At 37.9% G+C, this 26,465-nt stretch overlaps 1 protein-coding gene across 11 annotated transcripts in view; it reads left to right on the plus strand.

Moving 5' to 3' along the window:
* The first annotated feature begins 267 nt into the window (after positions 1-267).
* Positions 268-26,465, plus strand: part of NRXN1 (neurexin 1) — a 1,082,241-nt gene continuing 1,056,043 nt past the window's right edge. For 10 of the 11 annotated variants that reach the window (XM_058551254.1, XM_058551256.1, XM_058551259.1 and 7 more), the window contains exons 1-2: positions 268-586; positions 3,347-5,024. In XM_058551254.1, coding sequence (XP_058407237.1) covers positions 4,253-5,024 — 772 coding nt within the window. In that variant the 5' untranslated portion in view covers positions 268-586; positions 3,347-4,252. Of the gene's footprint in view, positions 587-2,526; positions 2,648-3,346; positions 5,025-26,465 lie in introns of all 11 variants that reach the window. The other variant, XM_058551255.1, reaches the window with a different exon arrangement.

The raw sequence follows: 26,465 nt of genomic DNA on the forward strand, positions 1-26,465 counted from the left end.
GGCTACGTGGTTCTCTGGCTCGCTCGCTCGCGCTCTCTCTCTCTCTCTCTCTCTCTTTCTCTCTTTCTCTTTCTCTCTATCGCTTCTTCTCTGGTGGGGGAGGGTGGGTGGTGACAAGTTAGAAGCGCTTGCGGCAGGTCTCCGCCCCCAGGATCGGGCTCCCCCTGCAAGGGACGAAGCAAAGGTAGAAACACCTCGCTCCGCAGCATCCCGACCTGGAGGGGCTGCGCCCGCGGGCCGAGCCCACCAGTATCCCGGCCTGAGGACGGCCCGCCGCTCTCCATGGTACTGCGGAGAGCTCAGCTCCGCCCTTCTCTTTCAGAAGGACAGCACCCGGCGTCACGTAACCCAGCCTTCTCGGGCTCCACCACCGCCTCCTCCTTCCCAGCTCTTTCCCTCTCCTCCTCCTCCTCTTTCTTCTCCCTCTGTTGCCTGTTCTCCCCTCCCGCACTCCTGGAGATAGACGCTCAAGCCTGACGCCTCTGAAAAGGCAGCGGCAGTCGCCTTATCCACAAACCTCAGGAAATTCGCTTTGACCGATGCATGCTTCAGGCTCTGGCTCGAGCTAAGGGGAATAACCGGGCAGGTAAAGAAGCTCAATTTGGGTTGGGGGGAGGGGATGGGGCGAGGCAAGCTGGAGAAGGATATCTTTCCCCGTTGTAACTGAGCCAGGATTTGCCACAAATGCACAGGGAAGGATAGGTGGTGGGAGGGCAGAGTATAGATCTTGGTTGTTTTGTATGAAGCTTTTTAAATAGATGGCAAGAAGATGAGATGATGGAACTGGGGTAGTAACTTAAAGGTTGAATGCAGTAATTCACTAGCAAAAGAAAAAAAAAGAACAGGCAAGTTAGAAACCAATTATATCTACATTGGTATATATATATATCTGTACCTACATCTTTCTTTCCCTTCCCCATTAGCCCCATGCTGTGCCTATCCTTAATTTGTGCAGTCGACTCCAGGCTCCAAGAAACTGCACTGGTATTAGAGATGGAGCTTAGAGACTGGGCGGGAAAGCCAGGGAGAATTTTGGGTGTGCATTGGTATTAAGGGACTTTGCAAAAGCCAGGAGGAAAATGATAGGCACTTCTAAAAATTCTCCCAAAGATTTCAGGTCTTTGTGATGGTATATATCGAAGGGTGCATGAAAAGTGTGTGTGTATGTGTGTATACGTATGTGTGTGTTTGATACCACAAACATATTAAAATAAATGCAACTGCAGCCGATGAGCATACTGTATCGATCCTTCTAGTGGCTTGGGAATGAATTTGATTCTAGAAATGAAAGAAGAGATTAATGAGGCTGTTAGTCTGCTTTTGAATTAGAGCGTTTCTTCCTTTGGCTGCAGTAAGGTTGTTTTTCAGATCCTTTTATTTCATCCTCTAATTTGTGAACTCGCCAGGTTTTTCCGGCACCTAGGGAGAATCCTCTTTCTCCATATAAATACAGATACTCTCTCACACACAATGAGCTTCCTCTAAGAACTGGGAGAGTCAGTTGACCTCCCCTGTGGTAAGAATATATATGTATTTCCCCCCCTTCTCCTCCACTCCTTAAAAAATTGCCAGGTATGCATTAGTGGGGGAGGGTAGGAGAGAGGGTAAAGAAACGTTTTCTGATCTATGTAATATTAATTAATAAAATAATCAGCTTCAATCGAGTCACACACACACAAAGATTTCCTAACGCACAAGCTTGTGGATGGTTTCAAAGCGCTGCTCTTGATCTTTACATTCCAGATGTATTTTGCAAATGACTGAAAATTTGGCAGATTCCTGAGTCCCCTAAAATATTGAGAGTATATTGAATAATACGCTATCTTAGAAATGATTTTTAAGAGCACGTTTCTTTGGGCTTGGCACAGGAGTAGACAAGATATGGCTGGTAATTGCTGATGGTGTGGAATGTATCAGACACAATAAATAAGTAACTGAGATTTTTATTTCCTTTTGCTAGTGGCCAGCATGTGTGTGTGTGTGTATGTGTTGTGTTGTGTGTGTGTTGCAAGAGAAAGCCAGTCATCAATTTCCTCTGGTGAGGAACTTGAAGTGGGATGCCCTAGCTTGGTGGCTCTCAGCTGACACCTGTAGGGATTGCTCTGTACTGAAGAGAAATGCTCTCAGCTCCCTCCATGGAGTAACAGCACAATGCGGTGCCATAAATTACTGCTAGTTTCAGCTTGTAGGAAAAAAAGTGCTAATTGGATAGTGAGCCTCTGTGTCCAGGCAATAAATTTGTGTGTGTGTGTGTGTGTGTGTGCGCATTGGGGGTGGGGGGAATAGTGGGAAATGGTGAGGGAAATACATACATTTGCTTGACATGACCAGATGATAGCATTTGTGATTTTTTTTTTTTTGGTCAAAATGTGAGAGTAATTTTTTTGGTAAAAAAAAAAAATGACAAAAATAAGTCACTATTTATGATTTCTGAACCATTTCAAAAACCTGTCAGATTAGAGTTGCATACAGAGAGGTGATTTAATAGCACAGTGAGTGATTTAAAGATATGATTTTAAATTCTAGCATCCTGGAGCCATAGCAGCTAAGGTGACATACGTGCCAACTGCTGTTCTGACCACACAAATTCTAAGAGCTGACAGCCAGATAAGGACTAGAAGAGGAGTTAAGATCACTACACTGTTAGGTAAAATATTAAATACTTTACCCATCTTCAGAGAAGTTAATATTATGGTAATTGAAACATAAAGGCTGCCAAAAATAGATATCTGACTCCAGTGAGATGTTTTCTCCTGTAGGGGATTATTCCTTTAATAAAAAAGAAAATTTTTACTTTTCAAATTCTTTGAAATTTAAGAGACTCCCAAGAAACCATCAATATTCCTTCTCTCGGAGAAAAAAAAAAATGGTAGGAATGCCATGCAAATCCAAGCTGGCAGCTTCCAGTTGTAGGTTTGATCTGCTTTGCCTGTTGTAAAATCTGCTATTAACTGAGATTTGAATAGGTTGTATTTCTATTGTCCATGTAATCAGTACACAATAGAGCTTAAAAAGGTCTTTTGCTTTCTTTCTCATATATTTTAAAAATTAAACTTCCTCAAAAAAGTAAAAGATAACCATAACAAAATCTCTATAGAAACCTGGGAGGGTTGCCTACCAACAGTTATAATAAACTACAAGGGTGCAATGACTGGTTCTAAGGGTGTGATATTAACTATTATGAGACATTAGCTCTTACTTGTAGATCAGGACAAATAAGCTCCTTCCAATAATGTTAACTCTGGCTTACTAACAGTGCTAGTTACAGACCTGGTTTCTGAGCTGAATGATTTATATGATACTATAAATGACTTTAGAACTTAATTTTTATTTTAATTCTCTGCAGATTGCCTTATAAACAGACAAAACCAAAATGCATCACCAACACACAACCAATTGATATGCTGGCATCTTAGCTTGGCCTTGCAGAGGCGGAGAGAAAAGAAGAGGAGCTGTTGTCATTTCCACATCTAACAGCTTCTGGCTATTTCCCAGCTTCTGGTTTTGAGCCCTCCTGTTGGGGAGGGAAAAAGAAAAGTAAAATCCAGTCTGTGAGGCCATGCCCAAGGAATTCTGCTTTGGCTACAGTGGTGCTGGAAGTCCGTGATATGACAGAAGAAGCAGGCCTTTGAAGCTGCTCTGGGGTTGATAAGTGGTGCCCTAAAGAGGCAAGGAACCCCTTTCTCCCTTCTGGTTCGGGACAATACATCTGGAGGAGAAACACTCGAAGCATTCACAAGCATCCAAGTTTCCTGGTTCATTGCTGGCTTCTTGTACTTCGCCGAGAAGTGTTTGCTTCTTACCTGACTCTAACTGCTTCCCTTTTGCCTGGTATCACTGATGGTACCCGGCAGATGATGGTATTTGAGGAGTGAAGCATCTGTTGACACCACCGATGCCCTTAAACTAGTTCATCGGACTCAAATGGATGAGTGATTTCCCTTGACCTTCTGTTGATGCCTCTTCCAGAACGTCGCTTCCAAAGTGTATCCTCCCTTTGGTCTGGAAGTTCTGTGGCTGCCCTGTAGCACTGGGGTCTACGTTTTCCTGTTGGAAGGGGACTATAGGGAGAGAGGGAGGGGTTGCTGGAAGAAGAAGAAGAAAAAAAGAGCCAAAGGAGGGTGCATCCCTCCCACTCCTAACCATCCCCTTACCCTGCTTATTCCCGGACCCCTATTTCTCCAACACGGTGTCCAGGACCATTTTGACCCTGTCGGCCCCGGCACCCCCCCGCCGCACCCCAGCCCCGAGCATGGGGACGGCGCTTCTCCAGCGCGGGGGCTGCCTTCTCCTGTGCCTCTCGCTGCTGCTCCTGGGCTGCTGGGCAGAGCTGGGCAGCGGGCTGGAGTTCCCGGGCGCTGAGGGCCAGTGGACGCGCTTCCCCAAGTGGAACGCCTGCTGCGAGAGCGAGATGAGCTTCCAGCTCAAGACGCGCAGCGCCCGCGGCCTGGTGCTCTACTTCGACGACGAGGGCTTCTGCGACTTCCTGGAGCTCATCCTGACGCGCGGCGGCCGCCTGCAGCTCAGCTTCTCCATCTTCTGCGCCGAGCCCGCCACGCTGCTGGCCGACACGCCGGTCAACGACGGCGCGTGGCACAACGTGCGCATCCGCCGTCAGTTCCGCAACACCACGCTTTTCATCGACCAGGTGGAGGCCAAGTGGGTGGAGGTCAAGTCCAAGCGCAGGGACATGACGGTGTTCAGCGGCCTCTTCGTCGGGGGGCTGCCCCCCGAACTGCGCGCCGCGGCGCTCAAGCTCACGCTGGCCTCCGTGCGCGAGCGCGAGCCCTTCAAAGGGTGGATCCGCGACGTGCGGGTCAACTCCTCGCAGGCCCTGCCCGTGGACAGCGGCGAGGTGAAGCTGGACGACGAGCCGCCCAATAGCGGCGGCGGGAGCCCGTGCGAGGCGGGCGAGGAGGGCGAGGGCGGGGTGTGCCTCAACGGAGGCGTGTGCTCCGTGGTGGACGACCAGGCGGTGTGCGACTGCTCACGAACCGGCTTCCGCGGCAAGGACTGCAGCCAAGGTAAGGCCCGACGCCCCACCCCGGGGGCCTCGGTCTGGGCAGGGCGCGGGGAGGAGGGGCAGGCCGGGACGGGCTGGTGCATGGGGTCTGCCTCCTCTGGACAGTATGTTTCATTAGCTTCGAGGTGAAGACCTGTTTCTGGCCTCTCTGCCTTATCATCTCTCACAGCTTCCTGGTGGCATCCTCTTAATGGCAGAGCAGCCCCGTTTCCAGGTTCGGATTCCTCCTGGGAGTGCTTTCTACCAACCCCACTTGCTTTCAAGTGGCAAGGAGAATGACCTCTCCCCTTCGTTCCTCGGGTTCTTTGCCAAGCTGCTCCCTATCTTCACTGGGCCGTGGCCCTCCTGAATAACTGCTGTGCTCTCCTCTACCACCTCTAAGTCTGTAATACCCAGATTTTCCCCCATAAGATGCAGGCAAGCGTCTAGAAGAGTGGGCCCGCATTTGGTGGAGAATGAAGTGCAGGAGAGGTTCCCCATGGTTGAGAATCCCTACGTAGTTACTCTTGATAAAGGAGAAGGGAGACAGGCTTCATAGGCATTACTGTGCCTTTTACAAGTTAAGTGTACAGTCCTGCTCCTGGTTGTGGAAAAGGTGGAGGGGTGGGGGGGTATGTGAAGATTTTCTTGATTAGAAGGAGAAGGGTTCTTGGAATTAATGTTAGTTACTGTGGTTATGTCCAAGTCCAACATTTGTCAATTTAAGTAAAATTATGTGAATTCTGTGGTTTCTTGAAGTGGGAGACAGGTCAGCTAATGTTTAGAAATGTTAGAGATTAAATAACATATTTCTCAATTAGCAGATGCCTTGGCAAGATAAATAGTAGAGAAATTTAGACGGTGCTGGACTGGGAATCTTCTGTAGGCTAATAAACCGGGGATATGTATGAAGGATTGCAAGAGATTTGAGATTTTCTGAGGATATTCAGCTAATGATATTTATCCGAATAGTAGAGGCCAGAGTCCAAGCTGTAATTTGTTGTTCTTAGAGATTGAAACAATGTGGAATTGAAAAAGAAATCATACCTAAGTTTTATTTTCTCCCCTATATAAATAAAATTCAGTCATTAGTGTGTTTCTCCAATGTTGCTCCAGGACAGTGACCAAGGAAATATACTGTTGTATAAATACATAAAAGCCTCTGAACAGAAAGTGAGTGATGTGAAAAAGATGGAACATGGTGAAACGTGAATATATCTGTGGCTGAGCAGGAGAGATGTCAGGGCTTAAAGTAGATCACTTATGGGTCAAATCAAGGAAATCAACACATGGATAAATGGCATTTATGGCTGAAATTTTTAAAAAGGTGAATTATTACATCTTATTTTGAAAGCTGTAGGGACAAAGCTCTATGTATGGCTGTATTTTATTGTGTAATGTCTTCTGGTTTTTTTTGCTGACACTGCTAAGGGGAACTAGCCCTTGCAAATCTTATTAGACTGGGCAGTTCTCTCTCACCTGACTTGAAGAGAAATGAAGACTTGATAAAATTTGTAATTGTTTAAACAGCAAAGGGAGTTAGTGAGGAAGAAAAAAGCTGGTCATTAGGAGAGTTTTGTAGGCTTCATGGGTTTATGGAAAAAAAGTAAAGGGTTATTTTATTGCTGTCTGCCTTCATGAGGGTTTTTGTTTTCATTATATCTTGGCTTAAGTAATTATAGAAGACTGTACTCCATGGCCTATATTGCAATTCAGCTTGGCCAGTAAATTTCCATGGATTTGGCATCAGGCTTTATAGTTATGCTTTACAGAAATAAAACAGTGCATGATTGACCCTGAGCTAACATCCATTGCCAGTCTTCCTCTTTTTGCTTGTTTTTCCTCTCCCAAATCTAACTAAATTGTCAATCATGAATAAGATCACTACATATGATGATTTGCCATATATAATTTGAAGTTGCATACCTCTGCCCTGATTAATAGAAATGAATGAAAAGTGAACATTATTTTATGGGAAAAATTGCTCTAAGTGTCCCAATGCCACTTTAAAATACAGAGCAGGCAATTTAATGAAGGACACATGGAATATAACTTCCTTCCTTAAATTAGAAAACAAATATGACACAAAGACAGCTTGTTCTGTGTGGGAGGGTGTTTTAAATGAAATGTTTTATTTTTCTGTGCATTTTTAATGTAGGGATCCAGGGATCATGCATAATTGGGAACAGTTAAGAGTGGAGAAAGCATGGCAAAAGTAATATGTTGAAGAGAAGCAGAATTAGATGTCTCTGAAATGCATTTTATTTTGCAAGAGGATAGCTCTTTCCATGAGATGAAGAATTTGGAATTAGCAAGATACATAATTGAACAGTATAGTACCTGATGCATAAGGTAATTCAATTCAGAAAGGGAAGTCCATCAGGATTATTCTGAAGCATTGGTTCGTTTTGAAAATTTCGGCTGAAAACAGAGTGCAAAGATCTCACCACTAGCCATGAAAGGAAAACAATAGGCTGGATTCCTTTGATTATCACAGAAATAGGAGAAGGAGTGATAAAGGCAGAGTCGGTCTTCCCAGAAGGATTGGCTCCATTTTTCTTATTTTCCCCGTTTCATGTGTGTCAAGTGACTATTAAATAATTAATTGAGGATGTATGTCTCTCCCAACACCAATCATGTATTGATGGCTAGGGATAGATGATTTCTATTCAGATGAAATACGAACAAAGCCCCGCCTCTAGCCAATATTTACACTGATTGCCACATTCTTTTTAAAAACTAATTTAAAAACAAATCTACATTCTTTACAGAGAATTTAGGAAAAACTTAATGGCAAACATTAAACAAAATTTAAATTATATCTGGTCTCAACCACAATTTCTTTTTTAACTTAATGTCTGATATTATTTTAGTTGCCTTCATATTTAAAACACAATAAGAACTACTAAAACAACAATTAGACTATTCTCTTTTTTTTTCCGTCCTAGAAGGGTTTGAAACAACTTATGCACCTACGGATTTCTAGAATATTTTTATTTAATGAGCTTACTTTCCTCCTTTCTTTATTTATTTAGGCCTAGTAAGTTTTATTTATTTATTTAAGTAGTGATGGAAAGAGAACACAACAAAGGTTACGTGTCATGACCAGGTTAGTGGCAGAGCTCAGGTAAGAGCACAAACACGCTTACTCTTGAGCAACGTATTATTATGTCTGCTGAATAAGATATCCAGTTTATTAGGATTGACATTTCTTTCAGGTTCAGGCATTATTTAAGAGAAAATATATATATATATACATAAATGGCTGATGGAACAGAACTAACTTACGCATCACTTATGTTCTTTGACCCTGAACTCAACTATCCAAGAATGTCATCTCTCCTGAATGATGGATGCTTAATGGGGTACATAGCTTTTTCAGTGAATCATACTCATCTAAATGCCCCAGGATCATTATTATTTCATAAGTTTCTACTTAAGAAGACTAATAGTTTCCTAGCAGCTTAAAAGAATTAGTGAATTCTATGGCTATCCAGTTTAAAAATGAGAATAAAAGGCTGATCAATGAGAAATTAACTGAAGTTATAGTTTTTATGATTTCCAGGTCCAAGTCATGCATTTTAGAGCCATTTATATTAAAATTTCATTCTAGACTCTTGAGTGTCACTTTTATTCGTCTTCCCTGTTTATATGGCCATAAACACATATGGCTTGTGATGGCTGATTGCTTAATATTCCTAAACATGGCATGTGATAGATGTCGTTTAATAAAGCCCCTGCTTTCAGTGATATAACCAGTTAGACAACCACTCATTCATTCATTCATTTCTTTATTCAACAAATATCGATTGAGTGCTTTGTATGTTTCTGAGTACTAGGCTCAGGCAATAAAATGGTGAATCAACTCTCAGAAATATCTCCTACCTTTATAGACTTTGCATTCCAGTCAGGAGGCATAATAAATTTAAAAAAATAAATTGCAACTGAAAATGGTGGTATGTATTTTGAAGGACAGGTACACGGTACTGTGAGAACTTAAAATAGTGCAAACTGACCTAATCAAGAAGGTTTTCCTGAGGAGTGATATTTAAACTAAAATTTGAGAGATGAGAAGGAATTAACCAGATAAAGGCAGAGGAGAAATATTAGGTACAGAAACCTGGTGCAGGAGATGGCTCAGCACAGAGGCCCTTGAGTATGGGGCTCTTGGAGAGAGGAGCAGGCCAGGTCATGCATGCAGGGCCTCCTAGACCCTGTTAAAGATTTTAATCTTTGTTGTAAAAGTGATGGAAAAGCAATGGAAGAAGTTTAGTGTGGAAGTTGGGGAGGAGGATGCGATTATCAAATTTGTATTTCAAAAATGTCACTCTGGCTACAGTGTAGACAACAGATTGATGGGGGCAAGAGAAAAAGAGAAAACATTATTTTCTGTTTGTCAGTCAACAACATTTGTTAAGCACCCACTGTAAGCTGTAGGCTGAACTAGGGGCCATAGAGAAAAACAAGATTCTTTCTGTAAGGAAGTTAGAATCTTTGTGAGTTTGGTTATGAATAGAAATCTAAGGCCATTTGTTGTTAGGAACACTTGAGTTCCACTTGTAAAAAGTGTTATCTGAACACTTTATGTGGATTGTCATGTGATTTCTCTTGGATATACCCATTGAATCTGTGGGCTTCTGGAGCTCATTGGCAATGTCCATTGTACCCCCTGAGCAAGTACCTTGCTCAGAGTGTCTTCTTTGTCACAATATATATTGGTTGATTGATTCTAGGCTTTCAATATTTTAACTGCTACGATAAAGGAAAATATTACATAGGTACTTATAATCTTTATAAGTTTAAAAAAAATGTAAGTAGTTACTGTATAGGTAGCTACTAGACAAAAATAATTCAGAGATTTTGCCAGAGTTTTGTTTGAATTCTGTTGTAGGAAAAAGTAAATCACCTGTGCTTAAAAAGCTTTGAGTGCAATGCAGAAATTCATCAATAATTTTGATCTAGATAAAATGTTATGGGAAGCTTTTAAAATATGACAATGAAAGCCATCTATGTGGTCTATCAGAAAAGCTTATCTTGATTATAAAATAACAATCAAAACTGAGTTACTTTTCCAGAATGCCACAAATGAGACGGAATGTGTTGAGATTGTGTTTAATTGTTCTGAGATGTGGTTGTAGTGTAGAAGTTAAATTACACCGACTCGGGGACCCCACTGCCTGGTTTAAGTGGGTTCATTCAAACTTCCGTTCCTCAGTTTTTTCATCTGTGAAATTGGGACAATAATAGTACTTACTTCATAGGGATCTTATCAAAATTAAGCAGGTAACTTTGTGTAAAGCTATTAGAACAGTGCCTGGCACGGAATAAGCATTCTTAAGTGTCCACTTGTTATTTTGTTATTATTACCACCACCAGCACCACTTCTTCTACTGACACCATTTTCTTTATGGGTGCTCTCAAGCAAAATTCAAATATAGAACATTTTCCTTCTCATTTAAAAGAAATTCTAGTGTAATAATGATCCTTGATTAGCGCAAAAGTTTCAACGTGTAAACAAAAGCAAGTAGTAAAGACAATGAACCTCTATTTTTGATTTGCACAGCTGTGCTCTAATGTTACCCATGTCTAGTCACGATTCAGAATATTTTAAAAATCATATTCTGTTTGAGAATTTTTATTATTAAGCAATCCTTTAACACAGAAGCATTTTTAAAAACTATCACTCTTCACATAAACTAATGCCTTTATCCATCCCAATCCTATACTTACTTAAATAGTGATTTTTACCATATTTTTCCTAATGTGTAGATACAGATTTCTGATGGAGCTATCCTATTTACAATTTGTCTCTGAGGCTGTCCTATAAGTTAAAGTTATTTACATGTATGCTCCAGAGAAGCTAGGTAATACATTTGAGCTTTAAAAGCTCAAACAAGATATTATAGTTATCATAAACAGATTGTATTTTTTTAGCATAACATTATATATATGCCAATGAAATCATGTTCCAGTTTTGGATACGATTAAGTGAAATGTGGTAATTAAACTGATTATTAAAAAAATTCTCCTGATTGATTACAGAAAGGACTGGCAACTATATAATATTTCTGTTGTTCTTATCTGCATGGGGAGAATTAGGACTCTGAGCCACACTGGTTCCTGAAAACACTCATTAACCACATTCTATATCCCTTTCTCGGTGAGCATTTGGTGGCTGCACTGGTTGCAGAGTTAACTCCTATGAATCTGCATTGAAAATTAGACCTTATCATAGATATTCAGATTTGCTTTTATTATGGAGATAATAAACCTACTATTAGACGTTGCTATGCAAGCTGTCCTTGCAAAAAGTGCACAAGTATATTTGACATAACTCACAATAATTCATTTCTGCATTTAGAAGTTTTTAGTTCAGTATGCAAAGCAATATTATGCAAAACCCCTATACTTTTTTCTTGTGCACTTCTCTACAATTTTATGGCTCACTCCCTTTCTACTACTTGGAAGTGCAGGAATTGGTAAATTTACATGGTCTTTGCTGAACAGTCAGTCTTAAAATGTTCCAATTAGGTTTTGGAAAACAAGAAAAGATTTTTTGGTTAGTTGCTTTAGAGCTCTTCAGAAATTACATGGCATTTTGGTTTTCTCTCTTAAGTATGGATTCCATATATTTCTACTTGAATATGGAAATGGCTGCAATTCTCTCTCAGATTCCTTTCCTGCCATGTTATTATTTAGGTGTGTGTGAGCAGAATGTGGCATGAGGTCTAAAGAACTAAATTTCAAATGAGGCATTGCCTCTAAATCGCCGTTAAAAGTAGAATAAGGCCACTAATGTTCTATGTTTCAATTTCCAAGATTGTAAATTGGGAAACACCTAATCAGACTACTAATATATTGTGAACTCCTTCTCACCTACCTCTCAGAGTGTTTGTGAGTAGCTAATAGATGTAAACTCTCAGAGGAGCTTGAAAATTTGAAACAGAATCTAATGGCAGCAGGATAAATGGCTCTAGGATGTTGTGAATGTTAATAGTGAAAAAGTTAAACATTTTTCTGTGAATTTATTGGGGGTCATTTTAGGTGAATTTTAGATCATTTATGCCCAATAATATGATAAGATTTGATAGAGTTCTCTTGTTATATATTGATACACTGGTACAGACAAGCTGAGTAAAGATGGCATTGGTCCTCTTGTTCCTCCTGTGCAAAATATAAACAAATGAAATAAGTAATTTAAGGTAGCAACTATATGAGTGCATATTATATGATTCTATTTATATGACATTCAAAACAGACACAACTAATCTACGGTGATAGGGGTCAGAATAGAGGTTACCTTTTGGTGGTATTGACTAGAAGAGGACACAGTGGAGCCTTTGACATGATCTGGGTAGTGGTCACATGGGTAATATATTTGTAAAAATTCACTGAACTACATTCTTAATATTTATGTACTTTACTGTATGTCAGCTCTACTTCAATTTAAAAAAATCCTTCAAATTATAAAAGGAATGCTGTTCAATGAATACCAATGCACTGAATACATATGAAAGCTTACTTACAAAGGAATCCTTAATGTAAATCCACATTTAAAAATTTTAGGCAAAAGAGTCAAATATTTATAACATAAATCCAAAAACCATTCCAGAGAGCAAGTGTATTTATATATGAATAAATCTAAGTAAGGAGGGAGAGTTTCTGTTTTATACACCTGTACAACCTTTGAACTTGTTTTCAATTTCTTATGCCTTTATTATGGAAATAAAAAATAGGTTCTTATTTTACATTCCCATCTATTGAGCGAAACTCCTACCAACACGTTCAAGCAATGCAAGTTTTCCGATTAGGACAACTCAATTGCCAGAATTTTAAGTAATTGAGTGAGGAGTATGTTGTAAGAGCTCAACACATATTTGAATGAGTGATTAGATACTGGAAAAAAAGTTACTAGTCTAGCCGTAACTCTCATAATACTCTCTAAATCTACAAATATACATGATTTCTTTCTCAAAATTTAGGCGTCAAATTACTTCAAAAGGTTCATTACGTGTCCCTCTTTTAATGGTGCGTAAGCACCTCTTGAATTTGAATACAATTTAAAATCGTTCTGCTTAGAATCACAATAGTTATTATAATTCCTATTTAATGTTGTCTGAGTGAAAGGCATCTTACAGTGTGCTTACTCCATCTTACCTTATTTGTTCCTACAGCATCCTGCTTGATAAGTTTTATAAAATTCCCATTTTACAGCTGAGAAAATTGTGGATTAGAAAAGCTAACTTGCCAAAAGTCCCATATGTCGGTGGCAGAGCTGAGATTTGACTGAAGCTATGCCCATTGCCCCAGCAGGCAACCTGTCCATTATATGACATAACTTGTGTGTTTCACTTAACAAACAGCTAATGGATGCTGGGAGTTTATTCACTAGTTGTCAGCTTGGTGGTATTTTGAATGGCGGACTTATAATAAAGCCTTCAGAATTGAGGATTGTAGCAGACCCTTAAATTCAGTGCCATTTCCTAATGTCATGACAATAAAGAAATGGAATAGTTTGTCAGAATTCATCACACATCACACTTTGTTTCTATAATACTTGCTTATTTGCTTCTTTTGTTGACTTTCTATTCGTATTATGCTTAATGGATTGATTCTACTCTCATGTAACTGGAAGTAAAGCTCCAGTATTTTGCATCTAAAGAACATTACAACTAACTTTTGATCTTGTGAATGAAAATACTTAGTTTTTCATAAAACAAGCAACACAAAATTTCCATCGATTTCGGGGTCAGACAAGAAAAATTATTGAAAATATTGAAGTTTTTGGTGCTTCAGCACAAGTGTAAAGACCCAGCCAGTCACATAAGTAGACAGAGTTGCTGAGTTAGAACATGGTTCTGTTGAAGATATAGATGATGGTACACTGGGCACTTAATTGAAATTACATAATGAGAAGATAGTGTTTCTTTTTGGATAAATGAGTTGGGCTTCCCAATGCATTGCCTAAAATTGAACTCAGGAGTGGTTTTTTGAGTTAGAAAAATGTTTTTTCTATGCTATTTCTGTTATATATGAGAAACTATTATTGGAAAGAAGTGGGAGGAAAACAAGTCTGACCTGGCAAGCCAAAGTGCTGACCCAGACTTGTCTAGTTGCTTGTGCTCAAAACTATCTGAACTGTAATTAAAAATACACTGACACCACATTACAGGAACAACTGCTACTTCAAATAGCGTTTTCTTAGGTTGGTTCCCAGAAGGGATCTGGTGGTCCAAAAGTTAGAAGAGGAGCTGCCAAGAAGAACAGTTGCTTCACTAGCATCTTCAGATCAGGAGGGGCTTTCTATGTTTAATTATAGACATAATGAATTCTGTGTGGATGATATCCATAACAGAAGCAGCACTGATCACAGCTTAGGAGCTACTGTTGTTTGTGACCTAACAATACCTGGGCTTGTATGTGGAACCAGCTAAGCTTAAGTGTTACTCAGACATTGCTGGATTCAGGAGTATGAACTGCCTTGTCCAGTAGAGGCAAGGAAATTAAAGACTCATGTTTTTCTTCTAAGTAATGATGTCTCTCTGTAATTAAGCGTGCCTGGACTCTCCTTAGGGAAATAGCTGGCATGGTAGCATATAACTATAGCTGCTGCATGGAAGATTCTACTTTTCAGCTTAAGCTCTTTATCTTGAATGCAAAATTGATTTTTTTAAGCAAATAATGTAATTATTTATTTAAAATTATTACATCTGATGCATAAGGTACTAAATGTTTAATTTATCTAATTGAAAACATTGTAAAGATAGGAAGTTATGTATTGTATTTCTTGACCCAAATGCACAATTAAATGTGTAGGAGGATACATTTATGAACCCCTATTTTAAAAATGGGCCAACTTTCTGTGAAGTAAAGTATTGAGATATTTTTAAATAATGAAACATTTACTTTTGATATATAAATGTATATATGTATATACATACAGAGAGACATACACAAAAATATGACATACAAGAAAACTACATAATGTAAGCAGAGAAGGATTTTTTAAAAAAATCTTAGAAATCATGCTAAAATCCTCAAAAATGTATATTGGTTAAACATGTCATTAAAATATGACCTTATGATTTAAAATAGTCTATGTAATGTATATTGTTTTCTGCATATGACCTCAGAAACCTAAAAAGTCTATCCTTATAGTAAGACAAATGACTTTCTGTGATCAGGCATGGTATTAGAGATTTTGAGGTTTCTGCAAAGTAGCATTTTCATTTTATTGATTAATAACATCCTGACTCTTCCTGGGGGTTGTGTAAACAACTAACAATATTAAGTCTTGCTCTAAAATTGCTGTGACAGTTACCAAGAGTGACTTACTTTGGGACTTTAACTATTATTAAGTAATAATAGTTATTATTTAACTGTTTATTGGAATAAGCCAAAATTATTTTCAAACAGATGGAAAAAGTTAAGCTAATATTAATAATGACTTCTTTAAAACTTTCATACATAAGAAAACTAGGAGATTAAACTTATTTACTAAGCTCCCAGTGAGTTCAAAATAAGCCGAGATCACCACAGAAATATTTTGAGACAGCCATTTAAAAAAAAAAAAAAGTCAGTAATAGCCCTGAAACTTCTTTTGCCAGAGTAGTTAGGGAATCTATAAGAATTTTTGCTTTTAATATTTAAATAAGTCATTTATAAGTTCCAGAACATGCCTCATTGCTCAGTTTCTATCATTATTGGAAAATTTTTTTGATACATACGTCATTAATTATTTCTTCTCTCGTCTCTTAAACCTTTGTTTAGATTAGAATGGTAGAGTTAAAAAAATATGTCTTTCTTACTTCTAACACAATTTATATTTTTTGGCTTCAAATAACATTTAAAGTTTTTTTCTGTTTGCATTTCATCCATTGTTTATTCTTCTACTCTCTACATTGATTTCCTTCATAAAAGTACAGGCAGAGGTAAAGCTTCAGGAATTAGAATAATTCTTCATCTGAGAATGGCGCTCCTCTATGACTGTTAGCCAAGAGCTGTGCACTTTCCCAGAGGTCATTGGAAATAAAGAAGAATAATGGGCACCTCCCCCTCCCCCAGACCCAAGACATTTTTCATGCTGGACAGAGTCCTTGTTTGTATGACACAGAAAATGTTGTATTTCATTCTAAACAGAGGCAATAAAGATTTGAATTGGGGCCAAATATACAATCCTGGAGTGTCTTCCGCCCACAAGAGATGGAAGATGGACGGATGATGAGGCCTCAGGGAAGCTGCAAAGCTTGGGATGTGTAATAATTGAAAAAATGAGACAGCAGACTGAGAGAGAGGAGCAGGAGATAAGAGAAAAGATGATTGGGAAAAAAGGAGTGTTAGAGAAGAAGGTAAATTGAGAGAGAGAGGAGAACTAACAATCTGAAACAACCAGAACATTGAGAACTGGTGATTTAAAATACAAAGAATCACACATCTGGTTAGTGGAGGAGGGGGCCAGAACATGCATTTCTTGACTTCTAGCTCTGGGATTGAGCTGAAGAGAAGAACAGGAGGAAGAAAAGGGCAGGGATAAACACATTATTGTCTACGATTCAGTCACATAAAGTATAATCATCCTTTATCTCTGTCTCTAGGTTCTGGCATCTTTTTCCTATTGACTAATAACAACAACAACAATAAGAACAAAGTCTTACATAACTCGTATTCTGTGTCAGGCACTATTTTAAGCTCTTTATGTATATTAATTCATTTAATCCTCCCCACAACCCTGTAAGGTAGGTACTGTTTTCTCCATTTTACGGATGAGAAAAACTGAGGCCCAAAGAAATTTACCCAAGTACACACACTAGGAATTTGCAAAGCCAGCTTTCAAACCAATGCTGCATGCCTCCTGTGGCAATGCCCTGAACTTATAATTTCTTTTTTTTTAATAATAAAATAATCACTGACTGCATATCCTAAACACCCTCTTTCACGTATGAGCATCTCCCTTGTGTTTAAAAGATGTCTGTATAAGCTAATGCAATTTCATATTTTTCTCTCTCTCTCTCAGTATTCCATTTAAGTGTTTAATAACTTTTCCTGGGCAGAATTTCTTCCTTAAATTTAATGAAAATCCTTTCTCTGCTGACATAAATTAATTTCTTCTTGTTATGTCCTCAGTGGAAATAAAATTCGTGTAGTCAGTATCTCCTTGAATTATCTCTATCTGCCTAAGAGAAACGGTGCTGTCTTCACTGAGCTGAAAACGTTTCAGATCCCCCTGCTGTGAAACTGGTCTAACATTCAGCCTCCTTCCCCTCATAGCCCCTGCTTTATTTATTTTACTCACTGTCACCTCACCTCACTAATGCTCTCCCAAAGGTTAGTTCCCAGAATGTGTTATAGTCCTCTTGATCTGTTCATCACAGCAGCAGCATCGCTGCACTTTCAGTGACTCCCTAACCTTTCCTCTTGCTTCTATCTGATTTGCTAATTTCCCATTTTATACCTTGGAAATGACATGGGCAGCTGCTTCGTAAAATCCTTAGTAGATTGTTACCTGGCAAGTTTAAAAAAATGTCTATCACTGGTGTCTGTAGATCAGGCGGTCCAGAATTGTGTAAAGGGAAAAGTCTCGATAGCATTGCATTTGTAAGCAGGAAAAGTAGGCCAGAAAAATGTGAGCTGACAAATAGAAAAAAGAATTTGAACTAAGAAAAACTGGCAGTGGTAGTGTGGTCCACAGAGGACTAAACAGTGGAAATGGATTTGAACAAGGGTGTGTTGATTGAGGCCTAAGGGAAGAGAAAACAGCATTTGCTTGTAATTTTAGTATAAATGTGAGAACAGGCCAGCAGAAGTGGTGAGCGAATGTGTATTCCTGGAGATCCTTAACAATAGCTTAGATAGACAATGGCCAGTCTTGCTTAAAATTTCCGTGTTTCTGGTCAGAAGCCTGGACTAAATGACCTACAAAATACAATTTCATCTCTTAGTTATGTAAATAATTGTTATTTAGTTATATAAATAATTGTAATCTGTAAATAATTGTACTATATAAATAATAGTTTATGTAATATGTAAATACAACCTGTAAATAATTGTAATATGTAAAAGTTATGTAGGTAATTGTGTTTTTCAGAAAACATTTAAGATGCAAATCCCCCAAGTATGAGATGGGAATAGCCCAAAACAACAGCTCCCCGCAAAGAAAAGACTACCTCCTGCCAAAAAAAAAAAAAAAAAAAAAAATCTCAGAGACACTATTTCAAGATTGTCTGAAGTTCTAATTCACGGTTGCATTTGAGTAAAATATGGCACCAACTGCTGCAGAGCACTTGGCCCATGAATTACTTCAGCAGTTGCCTTAACTTGCTGTCGCTGCAGATAGGTGTCCCTGGAATACACTCTGGGCAGGCCCTCTGCCCACATGCCTGTATTGGCCCTGGGCCAGCTGCCCTTGTCCTCTGTACGCAGTGCACTGCCCCAGTTTCATGTTTCCTTGAATGTGGTTGAGCTCGCATTACAGCTGCTGCCTGTATCTCAACTCACCTTGTGCTTCCTCCTGTTCATTCTGCCATCTCCAGGGTATCCTCCCAATACCAAATCCACCTCCGCCAGGTGATGTCCTGCCGTGCTGCCTGACTGCAGCACATTTGAGTGGCGTTGCCTCCATATCAGTCCTTTTATGTTCTGTCATTGCTCTTTCTCTGGGAAATGTAGCTTTGGATGAAAGGGGGTTTGGCACTGGTATGAATTCTTCCTGGAGAAGGATGAGATGAGAGGTCTGAAAATAATTTTTGAGTTAAAAACAAAACAAAGAAAATAAAATCAAAAGCAACCACGACTCGCAACATTAAAAACATTTATGTTACTCTGTAATGTTCGTGGTTTCCCAGTACAACCAGTTACACAAACCAGAAATCTGGCCTCGTCTTTGACTGCTATGGTTTTTGCCCATTCATGAATCCACTCATAATTCCAAAACGACTTACTAAGAAGCTGTAATACATAAGATGAGATGTTAGCTCTTAGGTAGTTTTCACCTCTGTGTTCTCAGCACTCTTGAAGATGGAAAGTTGGCAGCATGACTGAAGGTGTTGAAACCTAAATACAAGTATAAAAAATTCAGGGATCAAAAATATGAATAAAACTCACTATTAATCATAGTATATGAAGATCATAGTATATGATAGGATGCACACGTATACCATTAGTGATATTAATGATATCCTCAGTTGTAGTAAAAAATGCTTTACTTTTTGAGAAATACAGGTCAGGGGTATGCCTGTGAAGAGTGAGAAACATGGATCCTTTTAAAAATTTCAGTTAATGGATTTTTTCACACTCTCAATTAAGTTACCATAATTTCAAATTATTCTAATAACTGAATTCTTCCATATCAAAAGAAAAGAGTTTGTATTAAGTCATTAGAAAGTTAAAGAGGATGAGTAGAAAAAGCATTGGATTAACGAATACTGAGTTTGTTTTTGGCATAAACTGTGAACACAAGGAAAGTTAGGAAACTTGACATTTTATTTTTTGGTGAAACGCTATGTTTTGGTCAACCACTTGTCTAAGAATTGAAAGGGGAAAAAGTCACATTCTGGTGGAGTAGGCTGGCAGATTCGTGCGCGATTTCAGTACAGTGCAATAAATGCTGTCACAGAGGTGAGTATCTAGTGCTACTAGAAACCAGAAAATAAAGGGCTAATCATGTGCTTTCAATAACCAAGTTCACTTGATTCTATTGATACACTGTTTCAAGCTCTCATGCTCACCATCAGGATTGTTGTTATAATCTCTTTACCACTTTTCCTAATCCCAGGCAGTACTCCTCATTCCCCCCAAAAGCCATTCCTCTCTACTGCTGGAGGGGTCCCTTAAAAATAATATTTCTCCTTTGGCTTAAAGATAAAGCATACATTCTTAGGAATGGCAAGCAAGCAAGCGCTTTTCTAAATCTGTCCTCTGATTTTCCCAGTCTCATTTCTTACCACTTTCTTCCAACAGAAACCTTGTGATCTAAGCCAATCAGTATTTTGTGTTATGAATAACCATTGCATTTGCATGTCTTGGGGCCCTTTCTAGTGCTGTTTTTTCTGGTCCTAAAACCTGTCCAATCTCAACTGAGTGAAATTCCACCCCCCATTCATGACCTATCTAAAAGATCTCCTTCTCTATAAAATCCTCCCTGACATCCTCCCCTAGCCCTCTTGCAGAGCCAGTTCTGGCCTTGTGTAGACCCTTGTTCATATAGCTAGTATTGCACTCAACACAGTTTATTATAGTTATTTAACATCCCACCCTACTTCTTCACCTGATTCTAAGTCCCCAGGGGAGCATTTATACTCCTATTTATTCCCCTATGGTATATGTAAGAGCTAGCAGACTATAGTAGGTCTATAGTAGGAGCTCAATAAATATTAGTAAGTTTAATTAAGTTCAATATATTAAGAAGAAACTATTAAGGATGATGATCAAAGAAAACAAATAAGCAGTTCTTTAAAAAGAAATACAAAGAGCCAATAAATATAAGAAAAGAAGCTTGATCTCAATAATAAGGAAAGCAGTATAAGTTAAAATCAGGTATTGTTTCTTGTCTAGCTGATTGAGACGATTAAAGAGCATCATCATACACAATGTTGGGAGAGGTGTGGCAGTACAGGCACTCCTATGCTCTTGCACATCTTTGGTTGGAGTGTAAATTACTACACTGTTTTTAGGAGCAATTTAACAGTAGCTGTGACGATTTTAGATAGTTATATCTTTTAACACAGCAATGCCCCTTCTAGGAATTTTTTTTTTTTTACAGAAATACCTGAACAAGTCTCACAAATATATTATCACTGATACACATTACATATTGTCTATAGTGGTGAAAACAAGTGAATGGAATCAACTCAAGTATTAATTAACATGTAGTTGGCTAAATAAACCATGGTAGACCCATATACAGTGCCTCACAACATAACACGAATGAGGTATATCTATTATATAAACTGGATGAAAATATGTTAAAAAATATTATTTAGTGAACATAATCAAATTGCAAATAAATACATATATACACAAAAATAGTATTGTATATATACTTATTTATGTAAAAAAAGATAAATAATTTGTAAATATAAGGTGTTTCACTGTTTTCATGGAGGGGGTAAAGAAAAAAATCTGTTTAAATTGTTGCAAGATAAATATATTTACAAGTATATATTTACGAGACCAGATTAACAAAGGAAGTTGGTGATTCTCCGTCTTGAGGGATTTTCAATGAGATTTTGAAATGTCAAAGTCCATTTCAGAGGATCAGACTCGTTATATGACTTTCCAAGGATTTGTATTATCATTCTAAATTGAACATTGTTATAGAAATAAAAATAGACTGTTCACATTGTCAGAACAGAATTCCAAGGATTATTTTTTGCTTGGACCCACTTGTCGGGTTGAATGATAATTCTCCTGGTAATTGACAAAGGGATCCTAATAAGGTATAGGGTCTGGAAGCAGGTGTAATGTTTTTCCTCAGCAGAGTGATTTCTGTTAGTGTTCCGTTTATAGCATCTCCCCCTGTCCTCACCCATCTCCAACCCCAAATTAGAGAGATGGCTGAATAGGCCAGTGCTGTGTCTCAAATTGGTTTCATAGCAGGTATATTATCATTCTTGTAATGTCTCCTCTCCCTAATGGAATCCTAGAAACATCTGAGAAGTTCCAAATGACTGACAAGGCTTTCCTGCTTTACTTCATACACATGTATGTTATCAATAATTACTTAGTTGACTCTTTAATTTGTCTAAATTTGTGTAGGCATAATGGAAACTGACAATGCAATTTTCCATTGAAAATTGTAAGTGGTTGACTAAGCTGAGCAATTCACCTCCTTCCCATTCCTTTTGTACACATATCTTATGCTACACTTGGATGCCTATGCTTTGAAAATAGCTCATCTATATTCATTCACCCATGTGTATAAATTGATTTGCATGCTCATTTTGCAGTTTCCAAATATGCATTTGTTGCATAAAGTTTTTCATATCTAACCCAAAATGGCTCTTTTACCTCTTCCTCAAAAATTTAGCTGGTGTGAGCCAACTACACATGAAATTCAGGTGCTTGCACAACTGGATTTCCATAGAAAATGCTAAAAGCCTGGAGAGGAAAGGCTTAGATCTTGCCATTGGTCATAATTTCTAACTCACATCTTACTTTTATGGGTCAGCTCCTTGAAATTACTCAGGGCAAGATTGGAATTACATGACAGGAATTTATTCAGACTATCCAGATTATTTACCAACTCATGATTTATATGGGAACTAAAGATATTCAGTAGAATAATTAATTGATGGGGTATTTTTTGCTTTTCCACCAATTAACTATGCCTTATTGGACCTCAATTTCCTTAACCGTATATCTCTGATTTTTTCATTTAAAAAAACCCCACAAACTAAAATTAAACAATAACGTGATTTGTTCCAGCAAATAATCCCTATATTATGACTAAATTAAAGGCAATCTCTTGAAAAATATAAATATCTGATTACAAGTTTTAAAAAAAGTCTAACAAAAAGCTTTCTGGCCGTGGCCATTTATAAAGAGTTAAAATATTTTAAGTTGGGAAATTATCGTTATTTTGATAAAATTATCATTATTATTTAGTATTTACTGAGATTCTTTTATACATAACTAAAAATTATATATTATGTGAAGTAAAATTAATAATGTATTTTTTTAAATGCCCTGAGTAGTATTATGCAAGAGGAGGAAGGAATAGATATTTACTGATTGTCTACTACATACTGGTATTATCAATTTTATGTATGTTAACTCATTTAATTCTCACCACCACAAACCAGATTTGTTTAATTATCTTCATCTTGCATTTAGGAAAACTAAGGCCCAGAGAATCCAAACAACAAGGAGAGAGTTTGAACACAGGCTTATTTGCCTCTACACCCCAGGCTTCCTCCTGTGTCTCCAGGCACCACTCACAGCTTTAGAATAGCTCGTGTAGGCCCTGTGGAGTCATACACACAGATAATCAAGAGTCAACCTCCTCTTTTTAGAGAGCATAATAGCACTTGAGCTGCTCTCAAACTTAGAGTATTTCTTTGATTTGGAGTCAAGTTTGCTTTTAGTTAATTTGACTTTTTTTTCGTTATACTTGATCTCTGTTATGTACGGGTGAATGTGTTTCCCAACTGAGTGGTATATTGCTAGTAATGACCAAGAAGAAACCTCTAAATATGGTTTCCAAAGACTTTACAGGAAGACTATAGGCAAACCTCAACCATACATAGAAGATCCCTTGTTTTCTGCTATTTTCTTCATCTGATCGTTAATGTGTTTCTGGTTTTGTGTCTTTTCCTTCCACTCTGTGAAAGAGTAAATTTTCTTTCCATTGTTTCTTTCTCCCTTAGGGGTATCTCACCTTCTGATTTTTTTCATCATATTTTGGCTTATTTTTCACCATAAAACATTCAAACAATATACCTACTAAGATGACTATTATTGAAAAGAAGCAAATATCTCAGAAAACTTTTTCCTGTCCTCTGCAGACCATGACTCTATGGATTTGTCTACATTTTAGCTAAGTATATTTTATGATGATATTTTATCTCAAAATTTACCCAGTTTAAGAATGAACATTCATGTAAAAATGCATTCCCTGAAAATATTTAAGCAGTATTACTTTTTTCTCCTTTCGGAAAATGTAATGTCAATAATTTCACAAACATCATTAAAAAAAAGAGAGAGAAATAATACATAAAACACAAAGAAAAGAATGTAGGTAAAAGTACATTCTTAAGTGTATGGTGGTTAAATACATATTATGCAGACTTTTTCTAAACCCTTCAACATTTCCAAGTAACTTAATTTGACATTGGAGTTGATTTCATAAATGACTCATAGAGAAAGTATATTCCTAGTTTTCCTATTGTATTACCAACTTCTGTAAATTCTTCAGAAATTATAGTACAGTACACACCTTTTTGGCCCTCCTTAGATTTCAAAACCCCCAAATGGGTATTGCATCCATTTTTGGGGGGGCAATAATGTTTTCTCTGACTGCTATCTATATGCATTCCAGAAATAGTACAGACAATTCTAATTTTTACTAATCTTTTGATAATGATCTGAAAAATATGTCCAATTACATATCAAAACAAAGATAATCTGTTATAAAATGAAATTATGAAGTGATGGATCAATAATTATAGCTCATTATAGTATCTAAGGTGGTAATTGATATACCAGAGAGACATTTTTAAACATTTATGACATTTTAAGTAATATTTAAAGGCATTGGGCTTAGGCACTAGGGATAAATTTGTGATCAGACGGGCCTGGTCAGTACTGTCATGGAATTTATAATCTGCAGGTGAATACAGACATGGATAAGGTCAACTGCAATACAGAGTGATCGACACTAACAGTAAAGTAGATGCAACTCAGATTTAGGAGGTGGAGAAGGCTTCCCAGAAGATAAGACATCTAAGCTGAGACTTGAATATGAATAGGACTTAACTAAGGGAAGGGAAAGAGAAAGAGAAAAGAGCATGCAAAAAGAGACTGTGCCTCACTGGAAGAACTGAAAGTAGTTTAGAATGTGTGGTGTACAGAGGAAAGATGGTAAAAGTGGCTAAATACAGGCTGCAAACTAAGCTTTGTAAGTCTTGTAAGTTTTGTTAAGGGGCATGGAACTTATCTTTTGAGTATGTGGTGGAGTTATATGAACAGGAAGTAACATAAGATGATAATTTTAGAAATACCACTGTGACTACAATGGTAGATACTGGATAGAAAGCAAAATTGGAAATAAATAGCTATGGACTCAAATGAGACAAAGACAGAGGTTCTTGTAAGAAAGGTCTATGACTGCAATAGATTCATACATGTTTTGAAGATTGTTAGCTTCCACTCTATCTGGAAACCCAGCAAAAAGTGTAGATTTATTCTTGGAAAATAAGGGGAGGCATTGAACTGAGTGATTAGCATAAGAGTAAACTAATTTTCAGGTTGGGATGGAGAGGATGAGAAATGAAAAAGGAGAACTTACCAGAGTGAAATCCAGAGGGAGATGTAGGTTGTGGATCTAGTTAATAGAGTAATCCAAAGAAACCAGGAGTGACAGAAATGAAAATATCACAATAAAAATTTGGCTCACATTCCTCTGAGAACAGGAGCAAGGCAGGGCTGTCCACTTTCACCAGTCCCATTGAACATAGTACTGGAGGTTTTGGCCAGAGCACTTAGGCAAGAAAAGGGAATAAAAGGAATCCAAATAGGCAACAAAGAAGTGAAACTCTCACTATTTGCAGATGACATGATTTTATATATAGAAAATCGTAAAGAATCTGTTGGAAAACTATTAGAAATAATCAACAACTACAGCAAAGTCGCAGGGTACAAAATCAATCTACAAAAATCAGTTGCATTTCTGTATGCTAGTAACGAACTAACAGAAAGAGAGCTCAAAAAGAGAATACAATTTACAATTGCATCAAAAAGAATAAAATATCTAGGAATAAATCTTACCAAGGAGGTGAAAGACCTATACAATGAAAACTACAAGACATTATTGAAAGAAATCGATGATGACATAAAGAAATGGAAAGACATCCATGCACATGGATTGGAAGAATAAATATAGTTAAAATGGCTATATTACCTAAAGCAATCTACAGATTCAATGCAGTCCCAATTGGAATCCCAATGACATTCTTCACGGAAATAGAAAAAAAAAATTCTAAAATTCATGTGGGGCAACAAAAGACCCCTAATAGCTAAAGCAATCCTAAGAAAAAAGAGCAAAGCTGGAGGCATCACAATCTCTGACTTCAAAACATACTACAAATCAATAGTAATCAAAACAGCATGGTACTGGTACAAAAACAGACACACAGATCAATGGAACAGAGTTGAAAGCCCAGAAACAAAACCACACATATACGGACAGCTAATTTTCGACAAAGGAGCTAAGAACATACAATGGAGAAAGGAAAGTCTCTTCAATAAATGGTGTTGGGAAAACTGGACAGCCACATGCAAAAGAATGAAAGTGGACCATCTGCTATCACCATTCACAAAAATTAACTCAAAATGGATCAAAGACCTGAGGTGAGACCTGAAACTATAAAACTCATAGAAGAAAACATAGGCAACACACTATTTGACATTGGTCATAAAGGAATCTTTTCGGATGACGTGCCTACCCAGACTAGGGAAACTAAAGAAAAATAAGCAAGTGGGATTTTATCAGATTAAAGAGCTTCTATAAGACAAACGAAACCAGAATCAAGATGAACAGACAACCCACCAGCTGGGAGAAAATATTTGCAAAACATATATCTGACAAGGGGTTAATCTCTATAATATATAAAGAACTCACACAATTGAACAACAAAAAAACAAACGACCCGATCAAAAAATGGGCAGAGGAAATGAACAGACACTTCTCCAAAGAAGATGTACAGATGGCCAATAGGCACATGAAAAGATGTTCAACATCACTAATCAT

The sequence above is a fragment of the Diceros bicornis genome, chromosome 12, assembly GCF_020826845.1.
Source record: "Diceros bicornis minor isolate mBicDic1 chromosome 12, mDicBic1.mat.cur, whole genome shotgun sequence".
Classification (NCBI taxonomy): Eukaryota; Metazoa; Chordata; class Mammalia; order Perissodactyla; family Rhinocerotidae; genus Diceros; species Diceros bicornis.